This window comes from Nomascus leucogenys, chromosome 19, assembly GCF_006542625.1.
Source record: "Nomascus leucogenys isolate Asia chromosome 19, Asia_NLE_v1, whole genome shotgun sequence".
In the NCBI taxonomy this organism is placed as follows: domain Eukaryota; kingdom Metazoa; phylum Chordata; class Mammalia; order Primates; family Hylobatidae; genus Nomascus; species Nomascus leucogenys.
The window spans coordinates 27,892,679-27,913,038 of NC_044399.1; the positions used below are offsets into that span (position 1 = coordinate 27,892,679).

Below are 20,360 nucleotides of genomic sequence, written 5' to 3' on the forward strand. Positions count from 1 at the left end.
TTGGATGGTTGACAGCTAGGAATCTATTACGTTGCTGCAACGAAACTTTGGACAGTTGACTCAAATGACCTCTCCCCTGTTGGGCCGGGTTTCTGGAAACATCAATTTTTGTAGAACAGTTGTTCAAAACAGCTGTCTTGAAGAGTAAAAAAAAAAAAAAAAAAAAGGACTTTTTACTAATGAAGCAATGTTGATGTTAATATCCCACTTGGAGATGTTATCCCAATTTCTGCTTCAGCAGTCAAAAGACTACCATCATCATCAAACAACTGCAGTTACTATTAAGGCAACTGTTAAATGAATTAGCTTGTATTCTTAAACCATGTTCATGAATAACATGTAACTAGCTCTCAAACTACGCATTTTTGCACTTTTGTAAATAGACGGATGGACCTTGAGGCATAAAGCTTATCTTCAATTACAATGACATTCTCTAACTAGTGGTTTTAAAAGTGTGATCTGCAAAATCACCTGGAAGGTTTAAGACATGGCTTGCCAGCCCCACTCTCAGAATTTCTGATTCAGTAGGTGTGGAATGGGGCTAAAGAATCTGCATTTCTGAAAACTTCCTAGGTAATGCCACTCCTGCTGGTCCCAGGACCACACTGTGAGAGCCACTGAGCTCGTCTATTGCAATAGTCTCAGTGAGAGGCAGTATTGAAGGAGGTGAAAAGTAGTTGGATTTGGGAGCTCTCTGGAGGTGTAGAGCCAACAAAACTTGTTTTTAAACATTGTGATCCTAAAATAAAATAAAAGCGTCATCTGGGGATCCCTAGATTCTTGAGATACGTTCTTGGAGTCTGCAAAGTTAAAACTATATTTATAGTACTAAGAGGCTATTTGCCTTTTTCCACTCTCATTCTTTCACAAGTGTACAGTGGAATTTTCCACAGCTTACATAACTTTAACATGTAATGGGTCTATTATTTATAAAAAATGAATAAATGAATATTTCAACAATCCCTATTATTTTAAAACATATTATTTTAAACAAAGTAATATTTAACATATTTTTAATTTCTAATATGATAATATCAATTTATCCCATATAAATATAAGCTCGATAATTTTTAAAAAATGAGACAGGGTCTCCTTCTATCACCCAGACTGGAGTGCAGCAGAGGAATAATGACTCATGGCTCACTGCAGCTTTGGCCTCACAGCCTCAAGTGATCCTCCAACCTCGGCCTCCTGAGTAGCTAGGACTACAGGTGCATACCACCATGCATTGCTAATTTTTAAATTTTTCTGTAGAGACAGGATCTTTCTATGTTGCCTAGCCAGAAGTCTTGAACTTCCGGCTCAAGTAAGCCTCCCACCTTGGCCTTCTAAAGTGCTGGGATTACAGGGACAGCCATAGCCGCCTGTGTAATTTTTTTATGAGTATAAAAGGGTCCTGGGACCAAAAAGTTTGAGAAACACTGCTCTTAAGAGAATAGTACAAGATTCTGCCTATATGCGGGCGCCTGTAGTCCCAGCTACTTGGAGAGGCTGAGGCAGGAGAATGGCGTGAACCCGGGAGGCGGAGCTTGCAGTGAGCCGAGACTGCGCCACTGCACTCCAGCCTGGGCCTGGGCGACAGAGCAAGACTCCGTCTCCAAAAAAAAAAAAAAGATTCTGCCTATATGAAGTTCCCAATCAATGCATAGCTTGCCACCTCAAATGTTCTTTAGACATATATCCAGAGGTTATTATTTCAGACAGTCTCTATACTTGAAATCAGTCAGTCAATAAACTTAGTTATCTACTGGGTACACTACAGTGTATATAAGCGTTAACTACCATCTCTAGGATCATTTAAAACCAGAATTGTGATTAAAAAACTATTTTAGAATAAAATACCTAGGAATACAGTTAACCAGGTAGGTGAATTATCTCTATAAGGAGAACTACAAAACACTGCTCAAAGAAATCAGAGATGACATAACAAATAAAAAAAATTCATGCTCATTAATAGTAAGAATCAATATCGTTAAAATGGCCATACTGCCAAAAGTAATTGGTAAGAATCAATGCTATTCTTATCAAACCACCAACGACACTCTTCATAAAACCAGAAAAAACTATTTTAAAATTCATATGGAACCAAAAAGAGAGCCCAAATAGCCAAGGCAATCCTAAGCAAAAAGAACAATGCTGGAAGCACCACACTACCCGATTTCAAACTATACTACAGGACTACAATAACCAAAACAGCATGGTACTGGTACAAACAGACACACCGACCAACGGAACATAATAGAGAATCAGGAAATAAGACTGAACACCTACAACAACCAGTCTTCAATAAAACTGACAAAAGCAAGCAATAGGGAAAGGACTCCCTATTTAATAAGCGGTGCTGGGATAAATGGCTAGCCATATGCAAAGATTGAAACTGGATCCCTTCCTTACACTACATATAACAATTAACTCAAGATGAATTAAAGACTTAAATGTAAAACCCCAAACTATAAAAACCTGCAAGACAACCTAGGCAATACCATTCTGGACAAAGAAATAGGCAAAGATTTCATGATGAAGCCACCAAAAGCAATTCCAACAAAAGCAAAAATTGACAAACAGGATCCAATTAAACTAAAGAGCTTCTGCACAGCAAAAGATATTATCAATAGAGTCAACAGACAACCTACAGAATGGGAGAAAATTTTGCAAACAAAGTCTCTGACAAAAGTCTAATACCCAGCATCTACAAGGAACTTTAAGAAATTTAATTAATTAATTTGTTAAGAAAAAAACAGACAACCCCATTAAAAAAACGGACAAAGGACATGAGCAGTCACTTTTCAAAAGAAGACATACATGCAGCCAACCAGCTTATGAAGAGCTCAATGACAGAACACACAGACACAGGGAGGGGAACATCACATACTGGGGACTGTTGGGGGATGGGGGGGCAAGGGGAGGAACAGCATTAGGACAAATACCCAATGCATGCGGGGCTTAAAACCTAGATGACAGGTAGATAGGTGCAGCAAACCACCATGGCACATGTATACCTATGTAACAAACCTGCATGTTCTGCACATGTATCCCAGAACTTAAAGTAAAATTTAAAAAAAAGAAAAAGAAAAAGAGCTCAATGTCATTGATCTTTAGAGAAATGCAAATCAAAAGCACAGTGAGATACCATCTCATAACAGTCCGAAAGGCTATTAATAAAAAGCCAAAATGTAACAAAATGCTGGTGAAGTTGTGGAGAAAAAGGAACACTCAGCCGAAACATTCAGTGAAACAACAAAAGCACATTCAAAGATTTTTCCAAAGCTTACCTAAATCTTTAGGAAGGGTTCTGACTGACTAATGAATTTCTAAAAATACTAATTTCATATTCCTTGCAATTAATGTCTTAACTTATTGTTTACATTAAGTTGGTGGGAGTGTTTTCCACAATCAGTTCAACCATCGTGGAAAACAGCGTGGCAATTCTAAAAATAAAACTGCCATTCAATCCAGTAATCCCATCACTGGGTATATCCCCAAAGAAATATAAATTGTTATCATAAAGACACATGCACACATATGTTCATGCAGCACTGTTCACAACAGCAAAGACATGGAATCAACTTCAATGTCCATCGATGGTAGACTAGATAAACAAAATGTGGTACATATACACCACGGAATACTATGAAGCCTTAAAAAAGAATGAGATCATGTCCTTCGCAGGAACATGGATGAGGCTAGAGGCTGTTATCCTTGGCGAACTAATGCAGGAACAGAAAACCAAATGCCGTGTGTTCTCACTTATAAGTGGGAGCCAAATGATAAGAACGCGTGGACACATAAAAGGGAACAACAAACACTGGGGCCTACTGGTGGGAGGAGGTAGAAGGAGGGAGAAGATTAGGAAAAATAATGAATGGATACTAGGCTTAATACTTGGATGATGAAATAATCTGTACAAGAAACCCCCATGACTCATACCTATATAACAAACCTGCACATGTACCCCTAAACTTAAAATAAAAGTTAAAAAAAAAACCTATTTCATATAACTTGTTAGAGTACTCTTTTAAAATGTAGAAAGATACACCTCTATTCTAAAGTGGAAAGATACACCTTAATGCAGACTAAAAAAGATTTTCAATCATTTCATTACTTTTATGGGGGTAGCTTCATTTTAATCATTATCAGAAGAAAATATGTCAAACTAAAATATGACTGCAATTTGTAAATTCCTTTAAATAAAATTAGAAAGCATGATGTGACATGTTTTTAAAAATTATTCCACGAAAACAAATCTGATTCTTTTTCTGAAATAAAGCACAATATTGTGGATATAATAACCACAAATTATAAAGGCTTGCCAAGCAGGCCCGAAGAAACATAAGGAAAGTTTATCTGCCCAAGTTTGCTTTCCTTTCTTGATAATGTGTTTTAAGTTGTATCCTAAGCCATACAATTCATCTGTAAACAATAATCAAGATAACATGTTACTTTTTGAGAGAAGATTATTGTTCAGGGACTCTAAATTCTGAAAATTCTGAATTAAAGTTATTACTACTTTTAGTGTACTTTACAGTGCTAAGTAAACACCTTGCTTCTTATGGATCAATGTACTCAGCTGGATGGCATGTTCTAACCATTTAGACTGCTAAATAGAAAGCTCTTGAAAAATAAAGATGACTTCAAGGAACTGAAATACTAACATCATAGCATCTTCATCAATGGACAAACTCCAGCTTAAGTATTAATGTAAACAATAAGTTAAGACATTAATTGCAAGGAATATGAAATTAGTATTTTTAGAAATTCATTATTCAGTCAGAACCCTTCCTAAAGATTTAGGTAAGCTTTGGAAAAATCTTTCAATGTGCTTTTGTTGTTTCACTGAATGTTTCGGCTGAAGATCAATGCAATGGAAAAGATCTTTGTTGCATTCCAGATAAAACTGGTATTTATAAACATCAAGCTCACCAGAATGTATCTGTTAAAGATCTTATTAAATCTTCAGATACTAGAAGCAGATAGGTGCTATCACATATCAACAGAACTCAACATAAAGGTTTCCCCAAAATTTCACTGCTGAAATCTGTCAAATAATTTTGTTCTCTATATAGTATAACATCTATTATTCAATGATTAGTAAAGCAGAAAATAAAGTCAACAATGTCAGTATGTTTTTTAGTAATGAGATGGAAGATGATGCCAACGTGGCAGATTTTCAATCAAATCTGGAGGTCCATATAGATCAGTAGTTCTGTCCAATCCTCTTTACTACGGCTGTGCATTCTGGTCGCGGCACAAATCAATTATTTGGTCTCTTGATCAAATTTATTCAGGCTTTAGATGTAATCAATCTAAAATAGTGCTTGATATATTTCCATTTTCTGGACTGTAAATACACAGTTGCATATGCCACGCAACTGGTATATGACAAACTGAAGAACTGGCAAGCAGGATGGACAAAAGGACTGGGAACTAAAAGTATGATTGAGGCTATCAACTAACTGCTGTTGATGGGAGGTATGGTAATTGTTGCAATACAATCAATTATTTTATGCTCCTATTTGCTTAGCTATCACTGAAAAACTGTTACCATAATGATGTCTAGAGTGGACAGCAGGCATGTATAAATTCCTTCCTGTGGGAATTGTGCACGTGGCACTATACTGCTTAGAGTAGGGAATAGGACAAGGGGTGAGGAAGAGAGCTAAAGAAAGATGAAAATAATCTGTAAGATAAAATTAAAAACACACCTGTGGTAGAGATAGAGATTGCTAACATACCAGAGAAAGGAGACTATCTGTTAAAAGCTCTCAGAGACAGTTTGGCTCATTTTGAGCAAACAAGAGGCACAGAAATACCAATAAGAGGCTCCTCAACTAGACCATCATTAAAACAAAATGACAGTCTTTAAAAAAGATCCAGTGCCAGCTTGGAGAAGCGTGTAGCATGCCGCAAAGAAGGTAAGGCAACAGGTACCTGCGTGAGAAAAGGATAGGTTGTGTAGATCTTGCTAGGCCACGATTATAGGCACTTTCTAAAAGACTAAGATAATTAAAGTATTGCATGTTACTAGAAATGGCCACTAAAACAAAAACGAAAAAAAATTCCCTAGCAAAATACAGTCTGAGTATCCCTTATCTAAAATGCTTGGGATCAGAAGTGTTTTGAATTTCAGATTTTTTTGGACTTTGGAATATTTGCATATATGTAATGAAAGATCTTGGAGATAGGACTTGGGTCTAAACAAGAAATTCATATGTTTCATACACACCTCATACACACAGCCTGAAGGTAATTTTACTCAACATTTTGTGAAACAGAGTTTTCACTGCAACCCATCACATGAGGCTAGGTGTGGAATTTTCCACTTGTGGTGTCATGTTGGCACTCAGAAAGTTTTGGATTTCGAAGCATTTTGGATTTTGGATTTTCGGATTAGGGATGCTCAACCTGTACATTATGATCAGCATAGTTCACCTGCAATATGGCTAGGGCTGAATCTTGTCCACAGTCACTTCTGAAATCCAAGATCTTAGAAAGATTATTTCCCTCATTACCACAGCCCCTTTACATTTGTTTTCTTTCAGAATTTCGAGGAACTAATGCTTCCAAATGTTGATAATTACACAATGCCTGTCTATGAGGAGTACAATGTATTTGTGTTTATCTTTCTCTAGACTCAGCAGAAATGAACTGGTCACATGCTAAAATGGATCATTTCACTTCTTAAGGGAGGTTTAAATAAGTATGGGAATAGGAAACAAAGAACTTTTTGGCTTTTGCCCATTTCCATCTGTTCCCGGGCATCCTTAAAGCCCTTCTGCGGTTCTAACCTCTTAAATCCTGCTGTGTGCGAGCACCGCCCATACTCTGTCTTGGCATTCGTAGAGAAGTTCTCAAAGGTGTATGTCTCTGCTCATCCAGGTAAGCAAGGTCTTCCAAGTGGGCAGAGCTGGTGGCTGACAAGAAAGAAAAGTTTAGTTAGAATATTTAAGTTCAGAAAATGTCTTTCAGCTAGTCTGTATCTCCAGAACTTTGGAATCAGGGCTTACTGCAGCCAAAAAATACATATGCAAAATATGTAATATATATAAAATACATGTATTTTATGCCTTTAAAAATCCAAATAAGTGGTTTGTAAAAAATAATAACCCTTCATTTCACTTGCTCTTTAAGATAGTACATAATAAACCTGTGCTGGCTAAGAGGTTCTATAACCTTAAACAGAAGGATTAAATATTTCCTATTCAAAAAGCAAAACAAACTAAGCAAATAAACATAAACCCTTACTTCATAAAAGAAATAGATAATGGTAGATTTGAGATTTAAAATGAAAAACAAAATGCTAGTCCAAAAGCTTAAAATGCCATCTTGCTTCTGAATGTCTGGATCATGAAAGCTGCAGAGACAGTAACAAAAAGAAAGTTTCTTTGTTATCAAAAGAAATAGTAAATGGGTTTTTACTAAAAACTGAGTGAAAGAAAACATTCATTTTACAAAAATGTTTCAAATTATAAGAAATACTAGAGTATCAATTTTATTGTCTGAAAATACTAGCTACCAGTGGTTCATGCTGGTAATCCCAGGACTTTGGGAGGCTGAGGAGGGTGGATTGCTTGAGCCCAGGAGTTCAAGACCAGCCTGGGCAACATGGCGAAACCCCGTCTCCACAAAAAATGCACAAAAAAATTAGACAGGTGTGGTGGTGTGCACCTGTAGCCACAGCTACTCAGGAGGCTGAGATGGGAGGATTGACTGTGGCTGGGAGGTAAAGGCTGCAGCCAGCCATGATCATGCCATTGCACTACAGCCTGGGTAACAGAGAGACCCTGTTTCAAACAACAACAACAACAACACAAAAAAAGGAAGAAAATATTAGCTACCAACTTATTACTAACAACTGGTTTGAGTTGGTGAGAGGGAAAAAAAAACCCCTAAGATTATCTTTTTATGGCAGCTGGGCCTCAAATGTTTTGCCACCAAATACTTGAGGAGTATATTTCTGTATTGTATGATGTGCTGAGATTACATGGTCATTTGCCTCAAAGACTTTATAATCCAAAATTTTAATCAACAAATCCAATTTTGCCACCAATTATATATACTACCTTACCGAATAGCTGATTATAAATAAGCTCTTCAATATAAACTAAGAAGCAAAAGAGGAAGGGGAGACAGCTCAGAATTCCCTCAGCATAAGGAAACAAGAATTTGACAATAAGTAAACTTACATCTCCAACCTCATATATAAGTTGTTTATGATGATTGACATTGGGTACTGATATTCATTTGTTAATCTGTTCATTCCTTTAACAAATATAACAAAATTGTTAGTAAAAAAATGTCAGCACTGTGCCGTAACAATACCTTTACCATAGTTTCTAATCAGTGTATAGGAAAGAAAAAAGATGAGCGAGGAAACATTTTACTAAAGAATGTAGCAGATAGCAGTCAAAAGAATATTTTATTAAAATTTTATTAAAATTACAGGAATGGAATGGACCTTAAGGGCTGTCCCATCCAGCACCTGTGTAATGCTCAACTCCGTTATCTCTTTCAATGTAGTTGTATAGCTTACGCCTGAACATGTCACTATCTCTTGATACACCATATTTCCACTTTGCATAACTCTTGTTATTAGCAATATGGTTCTATTTCTCTACCTTTTACCCCCTCTTTCTCTTGATGGTATAGATGATTCTTCTGCTTATATCAAAAAGAAGAAGGAATAATCTTTTTAAAAGTTTATTACTAAGGTGAAAAGAACTAAAAGGAATGAACATGTATTTATTAAACAGCTGTAATGTGCTGCGTAGTGTGCCACATGCTTTTCTGGAATTATGGCTTTTATTTTAAAGGGAAACAAAAAAATCAGAGAGTGTAACAATGAAGACATTCTGTCTAGTCTCTTAAGAGAAATGAATGGGCTTCTTGCCTGGAGAGATGCTTGGAAGATTTCTATGTCTTTGCTAAGAATCCCTATGGGTAATTTTTGGCCTCTCCCATATTAAGACAATATTATTAGGAGAGTCTGAGCACAACTATTCCCCTAATTTTACTAAAACTATTACTACAAGCATCATCTCCCTTCCCTTCTGGATATTTTGAACATAAATATTACCTAAAACACTTACTAAGTAGTTACAAAACATTAGTCATTATATGAGTCCTTTGTATTAGGATATCCTACTTTTCACAGATATAGATTCCAATTCATATGTATTCCACAGCAGTTCTGAAAATGGGTCATTAATCCCAAACAGAGGCCATACCATTGGCCCAGGGAGACAAGTCAGTTGATTAAGAAGACTGATACAGGTTGAGTATCCCTTCCCTGAAATACCTGGGACTAAAAGTGTTTTAAATTTTGAATTTTGGAGGAGATTCTGAAATATTTACATTATACTTACTGGTTCAGCATTCATAATCCAAAAATCTGAAATATGAAATGCTCCAATGAGCATTTCCTTTTGAGCATCAAGTCAGCACTCAAAAAGTTATGAATTTGGAGCATTTCAGATTGGGGATACACAACCTGTAACTGATTCTAAGCAGAAGCTTTCACCAAAAATCTTCCTCTGCACAAGGACTACATAGAGCTCAGAAACTGTTGCAACTATTGTAACAGAGTAAACTCTTGATATCATGACATTTAGAGTATGGTAAATATATTTGGGAGTGATGTTGGCAACAGGAGAAGGTAGTGAGTTCCTTTTCTTTTGAGACGAGGTCTCACTCTGTCGCCCGGATTAGAGTGCAGTGGTGCAGTCATGGCTCACTGCAGCCTTGACCTCCCAGGCTTAGGGTCTCCTCCCACTTGAGACTCCCAAGTAGCTGGAACTACAGGCATGCATCACCATGCTCAGCTAATTTTTTAAAATTACTATTTGTAGAGACAGAGTCTCTCTTTGTTGCCCAGGCTGGTAACGACTTCTTTGCTCTTTTCCTGTGCCTCTCTAATGCCAGCAAGCCGCACACACTATTAGCAGCTTACTTTCCATATACATACTATAAAAATAGCTAGTTTCTCAACACGAGAAGTTGAGAAATTTTTTAACTTTATACTGTCTCCCCAAATTACTCAATTAAATAACTTTAATATTACAATGAATCTTTCAATCCATGTTCTCAACATTCAAGACACAATGATAACCCAGTTTCTCCTTGCAAAGGCAAGGTGAAACACTCTGGCAACACTGGCATTTTGCTGGGTCATAATAGTCCAACAAAGGCAGTGGAAGGGAGCTACTGGTTATCTCTGCATTTGCTGCTCACCAAAACATGCCTGTAGCAAACTGAAATACTGCCCCCAGTTCTTCAGCCTTTCTTATATACATGCTCTTTCTCATCTGTCTTTGCAGTTCTCCCCACCAGACCCTGAATCCCATTTTGCAGTAATTTCCATTAGAGGTTGAGTACACTTCCTTGCCCTTCACTTTGGGTTTGATCATCTGACTTGCTTTAACTAATGGTATATTAGAAGATGTGATACAAGGAAGGACTTAAAATGTGTTTGTAGAACCAGGCTTGTCTTTTTTGGTTCTGCCAACACTATGAAAGAATATGTCCAGTTAGCCCACTGGTCCAAGGAGGATAGAATAAGGCAGATTTGGAGCCAGTCTCCAGCTTGGAGCCAAACCTAACCAAACTCTGCCTAGACCAATCAACCCGTAGTTAACCTGAGATGGGTGAGTAAAAATAAATGATTATGCTGAGCTGCTATATTTTTGTATAGTTTGTTATACAGCATTATTGTACCAATAGCAGAGTGATATACCTGTTGATCTTTCAACATCTGAGTATGGCTTAAGCTGTAGTATTCTAATAGCTCTACATAAGCAGAGACTATGTCTTATTTACATTCTATTCTCAGTAAATGCATTATGCCTGGCATAAAATAGGTGCTCAAAAATGCTTATTAAATTAATTTGTTGAAAGGGGACCAAGGGCTGTTTGGGTAAAGCATGGTTTCAAGAACAGGCTTGCTGACTTTCTTTTGTATTGCATCTACAAAGGCAGAGGAAAATTCTTTCCTGTTCTATAACATGGTAGATTACACTAGCTTTATTTGGTTTAAAAGGTAGAATCAGCTAATTTCAAGAATAAATACAACGAAAAATTAACAACTCAGATTTGATTTACAGAGAAATCAAAGTGATATTCTGTGAAATATAACTGGCACATTTTATGGTACTTTAAGCTTCAAAAGACATTTTTATAATTAAGTGTTTGAACCAACTTTTACAACATAACTCTGAAATGCCCAGTTGTTTTACTGACACTTTGGACCAGTTATCATAAAGAGTGCCAGGATGTGTCCTGTCTGCTCTAGATCTCTGCTTTTATTTGATCTTCATTTAGTTATAATATATAATTATCCTACTTTTCTATCTTAAATAAGCAAGATTTGCACTAAAAGCTCTTTTTAAAAGATTTCTTGGCAGGCTGAAAATTCAGAGTCAGCTCATCACTATTATTAATATATAAAGAGTTTTACATTTAATAACATTAATGTTCTTCTCTGTGTTCAACTATGGTAAGAGCTGATTAAAATGTGCTTAACAATACACACGTTTTATATTTCTTGTCTTCGTTATCTAGGTCTACTGGAAATCCAGCTAAAGGAATTTATCCAAATTGTAGATATAATTTCTATAAAGAAATAAGTATTTGAAAGCTAGTTTAGGGAACTTAAACTAAGAAAGGGAAGTTAGATGCCACATTTTACAACAGACGAGTAAAAGAGTAGCAAAAGTATTTAAAAAAATCTTCATCTCAGCATTCTGCAGTTAAAACTACCCAGAAGAGATAAGTATCTAATCTCTTATTTTAAAACATTAGGGACAATGACAAAACCATCCCTATTGCTGTTCTAATGTTTCCATGAATTCTTTCTTTTTTGGGGGTTGAGAGGAGTTTAGGCCAAGACTCAGGGGGTGGCCCTGGCCCATAGTTGTCCCTTATGTTTAATCCAATGCCTCCTGCTTTAACCAAAGTCTATTTTCTTTTGTTTGATTCTTTATCGATATCTATGTAGCTACTAAAAAAAAGAGGACTACCAGGGATTCAGACCCACCAAGAATGAAGATTTAGGACATCCTACCAGGGAAAGAACTCTGACTAGATGTGGTCCTGGCTTAGGGCAAAGGACACATGTGATAGGCAGTAGATGAAAAAAGTTACAAATATCAGCTGGGTGCGGTGGCTTGTGCCTGTAATCCCAGCTACTAAGAAGGCTGAGGTGGGAGGATCTCTTGAGGCCAGGACTTTAAGACCAGCCTGGGCATCAAAGCAAGACCTCATCTCTGAAAATTAAACAACAACAAAAAAACTGATTGGGTATAGTGTGCATGTCCGTAGTGCCAGCTACTTGGGAGGCTGAGGTGAGAGAATTGCTTGAGCCCAGAAGTTTGTGGCTGCAGTGAGCACCACTGAACTCCAGTCTGGGCGACAGAGTGAGACTCTGTCTCTTAAAGAAAAAAAAATCAATCTCAGTTTCATAACTAGCTACAGAAATGACGACTGTAGCAGCTATGCATATTTTGTTCCTTGCTTTTGTTATATATATGTGTGTGTGTGTTATACTAATTTATTCTTTTTCTCGTCTCCTTTCTCTTATTTTATAAATGCAAGCTTTGATGTAAATTAACTTTCCAATTTAGTTTTTAGATAACAAACCATTCAGATAGGACTGTGCCAGAGTTTGAGGAATAATTAACATAGCCAGAGATGGATAGTGTTATATCATCTAAACACAGTAAAAGTGACTGTTGGAACTAGCCTCATTTTGGAGAGGTAAATATGTCTTCAATTACATGAAAGATACTTGCATCTTGTTAGGTTAAAATACAGAGTTTGTTGTGCTGAAAATGTTTGGAGTTTCAAACATGTATAGTTTGGAAGCTCAAATATATATAGAAGGGTGAGTATGGATGCTGGTTAGTCAAAAAGATGGACTTTGTTCATTGTTAAGGTTACTGGAGAAATAATTTGCCCCTTCCTGTTCCTATCAGCATTACCCTAGTCTTACTTGTTCAGCCAAGCATTGGCAGTTCATTCCAGGAGCAGCAGTTGAATCTAGTTTGCAGTTTTTCCAAGGGAGGCGGGACTGACCTCATCTCACGTCTTCAGAGATACTGGCACTGGGTGACCAGTGCATTGTTCTTAGTGGTCTGGGTCTAATCTCCACAGAGCCCTTCTTGGAGCCCTTCTATTAGCCTCAGCTGGGCAGGATCCCCTTCATGGAGATGTAAGTGTCAGCTTTGTGAGGGCTTTCTTCCAATCTTGTATAGTTTAATAATTCTTGCCTCTTTTTGTTTCCTCAGGTCCACAGGTGGTAACTACTTCCTGCAGTTGTTAAATCTATGATACCTCAAGGCTTTCTTACTATCTTCTCAGTTCTTTAAACCTAGTTAATGATTTTTTTTTCTTTTTTGAGATAAACTAGTCACTCTGCCATCCAGGCTGGAGTACAGTGGCACAATCACAGCCCACTGCAGTCTCAATCTCCTGGGCTCAAGCCATCCTCCTGTCTCAGCCTCTGAAGTAGCTGGGAGGCTGAGGCAGGCACACACCACCGTACCTGGCTAATATTTAAAAACAATTTGTTTTGTAGAGATAGGGCCTTGCCACATTGCCCAAGCTAGTCTTGAACCCCTGGCCTCAAATGATCCTTGTACCTTGGCCTCCCAAAGTGCTGGGATTACAGGCATAAGTCACTGTGACCAGCCAACAATTATTTATATTATCAAATTCAACCCTTATTCTGTTAAAATAAGTATGCGGTTTATGTCTCCTGACTGGCCCCTAACTGATACAGGATAGAAAAGAATTGAACACCAGTCCCTTTCATATATGTGATGTTGATAATAAAGCAGTATCACAGAATGTAGATGCAAAAGAATTCTTCTTTTTTTTTTTTGAGACAGAGTCTCATTTTGTCACCCAGGCTAGAGTGCACTGGTGTGATCTTGGCTCACTGCAACCTCTGCTTCCCAGGTTCAAGCGATTCTACCTTAGCCTTCCGAGTAGGCATGCACCACCAGTCCTGGCTAATTTTTTGCAGAGACAGGGTTTTGCCACATTGCCCAGGCTGGTCTTGAACTCCTGAGCTCAAAGCAATCAGCCCACCTTGGCTTCCCAAATGGCTGGGACTACAGGCGTGGGCCATCGCACCCAGATGAGAAATCTTAAAAGATCACCTAGTATAAACACCAGCAAACGATAATCTGTGGACCAAATATAGCCTGCTACCTGTTTTTGTTAATAAAGTTTTACTTGAACAGAACCCTGCTTATTCATTTAAACACAGTATCATTTATATCAGAGCTAAGTAGTGATACAGGCCATGTGGCCTGCAAAGCCTAAAATACTTACTAGCTGCCTTTTAATAAAAAAGTTGCTGACTCCTGATCTATTCAAATCCTCTCATTTTATGATTAGGAAACAGTGGAGTGACTTGTCTAAAGTGATTCACTCACTGGCAGTAGAGCAGCCCATGAAGCCAGGTATCCTGACTCTCAGTACGGTGAGTGCCTCCTTCCTTCCCACTTTAAAGCTAAACAGATTTAAATCTCTTTTTAAAACCTTATTTTTCATTCCTTATTCATCTTTGCCACTTTCTTTTAATTCTGTGTTATGGCTTCGAAGAGCAGTAATAGAGACCTTGCTAATGCGAAGTAAAGTACCCTGTATATTATATACTAATAAATCACAGCTCTCTGTGCTTGAAATATTTTCTGCAGTAAGAAACAAAATGAAAAAACAAACAAACAAAAGCCCCCAAAACACTATTTTTCATAAGAAAATAAAAATAATTATAGGGTACTTTTTAAGCTGATAAACTGAAGAGTAATTTGAAAAGAAGATTAATGAAAATAAGTATCTTCTACTCACATTAAAGCAAAATTCAAATAAAATCTTAACAGCTACGTGAGCGACAGAAATTTCTGGTTACCATTATGGCAATATTAATGGCACAGTATATAATTTCAAAGCAAGGTTCTAGGAGAGTTCGTTTATTAAAATGGCTCACACTAAAATGGTTTGATACGTTTTAATTAAAAGAATATTTTTCATTAATAGTGAGTAAAAATGATAATAGAAATGTATAAAATGGAGTTCAGCAAAATGCTGTATTAAGAAAAAAAAGCCTACGAAGGGAGGCAGAACAAGATAGCCAAGTAATACCCTCCAACGATTGTTTCCCTGTCCCCCTGCAGGAACACCAAACTGAACAACTATTCACATAAGAAAGCACCTTCATAAGACCCAAAAATCAGGTGAGCAATCCTAGTACCTGGTTTTAACGTCATATTAAAACTTTGGGTGCATGTGACCTAGTGAGACACCAGCTGGGGTGGCCAAGGGAGTGCTAACGTCACCCCTCCACTAACCCCAAGTAGTGCAGCTCACAGCTCTGGGAGACTCCTTCCTTCCACCTGAGGAGAAGAGAGGAGAGAGTAAAGAGGACTTTGCCTTGGAACGTGGATACCAGCTCAGCCACAGTAGAATAGGGCTGCAGGAAGAGTTCTGGGGCCCGTATTTCAGGCCCTAGCTCCCAGAAGACTTTTCTAGACACACCTCGGGCCAGAAGGGAACCTGCTACCTTGAAAGGAAGGACCCAGTACTGGCAAGATTCATTATTTGTTGACTAAAGAGCCCTTGAGCCTTGAGTCAACATCAGCAGTACTCACACAGCACTTGCCACAGGCCTTGGATGAGACCCGGGGCCATGCTGATCTTAGGCGTGACTCTGTGTATTCCCTGTTGGAGGGAGGACTCCTGCTTGAGGAAAAGAGAGGCAGGAGTGAAGGGGGCTTTGTATTATAGATAGGGTACCAGCTTGGCCACAGGGGTAAAGCACCAAGAGAGCTTCTGGGTTCCCCAATTCCAGGCCTTGGCTCCTGGATGGCATTTCTGGACCTGCCTTGGACCAAAGGGGAGCCACCTACCCTGAAGGGAGAGACCCAGGCCTAGCAGCATTCACCACAAGCTGAATGAAGAGCTCTTGGGCCCTGAGTGAACATTAGCAGTAGCCAGGCAGTACTTGCCATGGGCCTGGGGTGGTGAGACTCCTTCTACATGAGGGAAGGTGAAGGAAGAGTGGGAAGGACTTTATCTTGTGGCTTTGGTGCCTGCTCCACTGCACTAGAATGGAACACCAAGTAGATTTCAAGGTTCCTGACTCCAGGCCCTGGCTCCTGGACAGCATTTCTGGACCTGCCTTGGGCATTAAAGAGGAGATAGAGAGAGACTGGGGTAGAATGTTTATTCAAAGGGATAATAACAGAGAACTAAGAGAAATATATCAATATTCAAGTAAAAGAAGCTAATAGAACACCAAGCAGATTTAACCCAAATAACACTATCTCAAGGTACCTTCCCAAAGGTGAAGGATAAAGAAAGGACCCTAAAAGGAACAAAAGAAAAGAAACAACATACAAAAGAGCTCCACTACATCTGGCAACAGACTTCTCAGTGGAAACCTTACAGGCCAGTAAAGAGTGGCATGACATATTTAAAGTGCTGAAGAGAAAAAAAATTCTATTGTAGAATAGTGTATCCAGGGAAAACATCCTTAAAACATGAAGGAGAAACAAAGGCTTTCCCAGACAAACAAAAGCTAAGGGATTTAATTAACACCAGACCTGTGCTACAAGAAATGCTAGAGTTCTTCAATCTGAAAGAAACGGACATTAATGAGCAATAAGAAATTATCTTAGGTACAAAACTCACTGTAACAGTATAGTTCACAGACCACTGTAATTGTGATTTATAAACTACTCATATCTTGAGTAGAAAGCCTAAAAGTTGGCCAGGCGCGGTGGCTCACGCTTGTAATCCCAGCACTTTGGGAGGCCGAGGTGGGCGGATCACGAGGTCAGGAGATCGAGACCACGGTGAAACCCCGTCTCTACTAAAAATACAAAAAAATAAAATTAGCCGGGCGTGGTGGCGGGCACCTGTATTCCCAGCTACTCGGAGAGGCTGAGGCAGGAGAATGGCGTGAACCCGGGAGGCGGAGCTTGCAGTGAGCTGAGATTGCGCCACTGCACTCCAGCCTGGGCAACAGAGCCAGACCCTGTCTCAAAAAAAAAAGAAAGCCTAAAAGTTGAACCTATCAAATATAATAACTACAACTTTTTAAGACACAGATAGTGTAAGATATAAATAGAAACAATAAAAAGTTAAAAAGCAGGGGAGATGAAGTTAAAAGTGTAGAGAGTTTTTATTAGTTTTCTCTTTGCTTATTAGTTGGTTTGTTTTTGCAATCAGTGTTAACTTGTTATCAGTTTGAAATAAATGGGTTATAAGATGTTTTCTGTGGCTGGGTGCGGTGGCTTACGCCTATAATCCCAGTACTTTGGGAGGCCAGGGCAGGTGGATTGCTTGAGCTCAGGAGCTCAAGAGCAGCCTGGGCAACAGGGCAAAACCCCATCTCTACAAAACACTACAAAAATTAGCTGAGCATGGTGGTGTGCAACTGTTATCTCAGTTACTAGAGAGGCTAAGGTGGGGGGATCACTTGAGCCCAGGAGGTGGGGGTTGCAGTGAGCTAAGATCACGCCACTGCACTCCACCCTGGGTGACAAAGTGAGACCCTATCTCAAAAACAAAAACAAAAACCAGATGTTATATGCAAGCTTCACGGTAATCTCAAACCAAAAAGCCAACAACAGATATACAAAAAATAAAAAGCAAGAAATTAAAACATACTGCCAGAAAAAAAAGCACGTTCACAACAAGGAGAACAGGAAGGAAAGAAAGAAGACCACAAAACAATGAGAAAACAAATAACAAAATGGCAGGAGTAAGTCTTTCCTCATCAATAACAACCTTGAACATAAATGGAATAAACTTTGCAATCAAAAAACACAGGGTGGCTGAATGGACAAAAAAACAAACAAAAAAAAAACCAAAAAAAAACAAGAGCCAGTTATCTGTGGCCTACAAGAAACACACTTAACCTACAAAGACATATACAGACTGAAAATAAAGAGATAAAAAAGATATTCCATGTAAATGGAAATAAAAAAAGAATAGGAGTAGCCATACTTATATCAGACAAAATAGATTTCACAACAAAAACTATAAAAAGAGACAAACAAGGTCATTACATAATGATAAAGGGGTCAATTCAGCAAGAGGATATAACAATTGTAAATATATATGCAGCTAACACTGGAGCACCCAAATACATATGCACCTAACACTGGAGCACCCAATTATTATTAGAGCTAAAGAGACAGACAGACTTGAATACAATAATAGCTGGAGACCTCAACACCCCACTTTCAGCATTGGACAGATCATCCAGACAGAAAATCAAAAGAAACATTCGACTTAATCTGCATTACAGCCCAAATGGATCTAACAGATATTTACAGAACATTTCATCCAATGGCTGCAGAATATACATTCTTCTTCTCAGCACATGGATCATTCTCAAGGGCAGACCATATGTTAGGTCACAGAACGAGTCTTAAAGAATTAAAAAAAAATCATATGAAGTATCTTCTATGACCACAATGGAATAAAACTAGACATGAGTAACAAGAGGAACTCTGGATACTATAAAACACATGGAAATTAAACAATATGCTCCTTATGATCAGTGGGTCAATGAAGAAGTTAAGAAGGAAATTAACAGATTTCTTGAAACAAATTAAAATGGAAACACAACATACCAAAACCTATAGGATACAGTGAAAGCAGTACTAAGAGGAAAGTTTATAGCAGTAAGTGCCTACATAAAAAAGGTAGAGGCTGGGAGCAGTGGCTAATGCCTGTCATTCCAGCACTTTGGGAGGCCGAGGCAGGTGGATCACTTGAGGTCAGGAGTTTGAGACCAGCCTGGCCAACATGCTGAAACCCTGCCTCTAATAAAAACACAAAAATTAGCCAGGTGTGGTGGTGGGCATTTGTAATCCCAGCTACTCAGGAGGCTAAGGCAGGAGAATTGCTTGAACCTGGGGGGCAGAGGTTGCAATGAGCCGAGATCACACCACTGCACTCCAGCCAGGGCAACAGAGCAAGGCTCTGTCTCAAAAAAAAAAAAAAAAAAAGAAAGAAAGAAAAGTCAAATAAACAACTTAATGATGCTTCTTAAAGAACAAAGTAAACTATACCCAAACTTAGTAGAAGGAAAGAAATAAAGATTAGAGCAGAACTAAATGAAATTGAAACAAAAAAATACAAAAGATCAACGAAATGAAAAGTTTTTCTTGGAGAAGATAAAATTGACAAACTTTTAGCCAGACTAAGAAAAAAAGAGAAGACCCAAATAAATTGAAATCAGAGATGAAAACGACATTACAACCGATACCACAGAAATTCAAAGGATCATTAGAGACTACTATGAGCAACTATATACCAATCAATTGGAAAACCTTGAAGAAATGGATAAATTCCTCGACATACACAACTTACCAAGACTGAACTACGAAGAAATGCAAAACTTGAATAGACAAAGTAATGAGATCAAAACCATAATAAAAAGTCTCCCAGCAAAGAAAAGCCTGGGACCCAATGGCATCACTGCTGGATTCTACCAAACATTTAAAAAAGAACTATTGCTGGCTGGGCGCGGTGGCCCCTGCCTGTAATCTCAGCACTTTGGGAGGCCGAGGCAGGCGGATCACTAGGTCAGGAGATTAAGACCATCCTGGCTAACATGGTGAAACCTCGTCTCTACTAAAAATACAAAAAATTAGCCGGGCATGGTGATAGGCACCTGTAGTCCCAGCTACTTAGGAGGCTGAGGCAGAAGAATGGCATGAACCTGGGAGGTGGAGCTTGCAGTAAGCCAAGATAGTGCCACTGCACTCCAGCCTGGGTGACAAAGCGAGACTCCGTCTCAAAAAAACAAAAAACAAAAAACAACAACAAAAAAAGATAAAAATGAAAATACATAAAAAAGAACTATTGTCAATCCTACTGAAACTGTTCAAAAAAGTAGAGGAGGAGAGTATTTCCAAACTCATTCTATGATGCTAGATTACACTGATTCTAAAACCAAATGAAGACACATGAAAACAAGAAAACCACAGACCAATATTCCTGATGAACATTGATGCAAAAATCCTCAACAAAATACCAGCAAAGCAAATTCAACATCACATTAAAAAGATCATTCATCATGACCAAGTGGGATTTAACCCAGGGATGCAAGGATGGTTCAACACACACAAATCAATCAATGTGCTACACCATATCAGTAGAATGAAGGACAAAAATAATACAGTCATATCAATTCATGCTGAAAAAGCATTTGATAAAGTTCAACATCCCTTCATGATAACAATCCTAAAACAACTGGGTACAGAAGGAACATACCTAAACACAATAAAAGACATATATGACAGACTCATAGCTAGTATCACACTGAATGGGGAAAAACTAAAATC

General features: G+C 38.2%; 1 protein-coding gene across 6 annotated transcripts in view; it reads right to left on the reverse strand.

Annotated features, from left to right (window-relative positions):
- Window positions 1–20,360, reverse strand: part of TANC2 (tetratricopeptide repeat, ankyrin repeat and coiled-coil containing 2) — a 484,030-nt gene that overhangs the window by 154,956 nt on the left and 308,714 nt on the right. For all 6 annotated transcript variants that reach the window (XM_030800293.1, XM_012497692.2, XM_030800292.1 and 3 more), the window contains one exon: window positions 6,786–6,911. In XM_030800293.1, coding sequence (XP_030656153.1) covers window positions 6,786–6,911 — 126 coding nt within the window. The remainder of the gene's footprint in view (window positions 1–6,785; window positions 6,912–20,360) is intronic.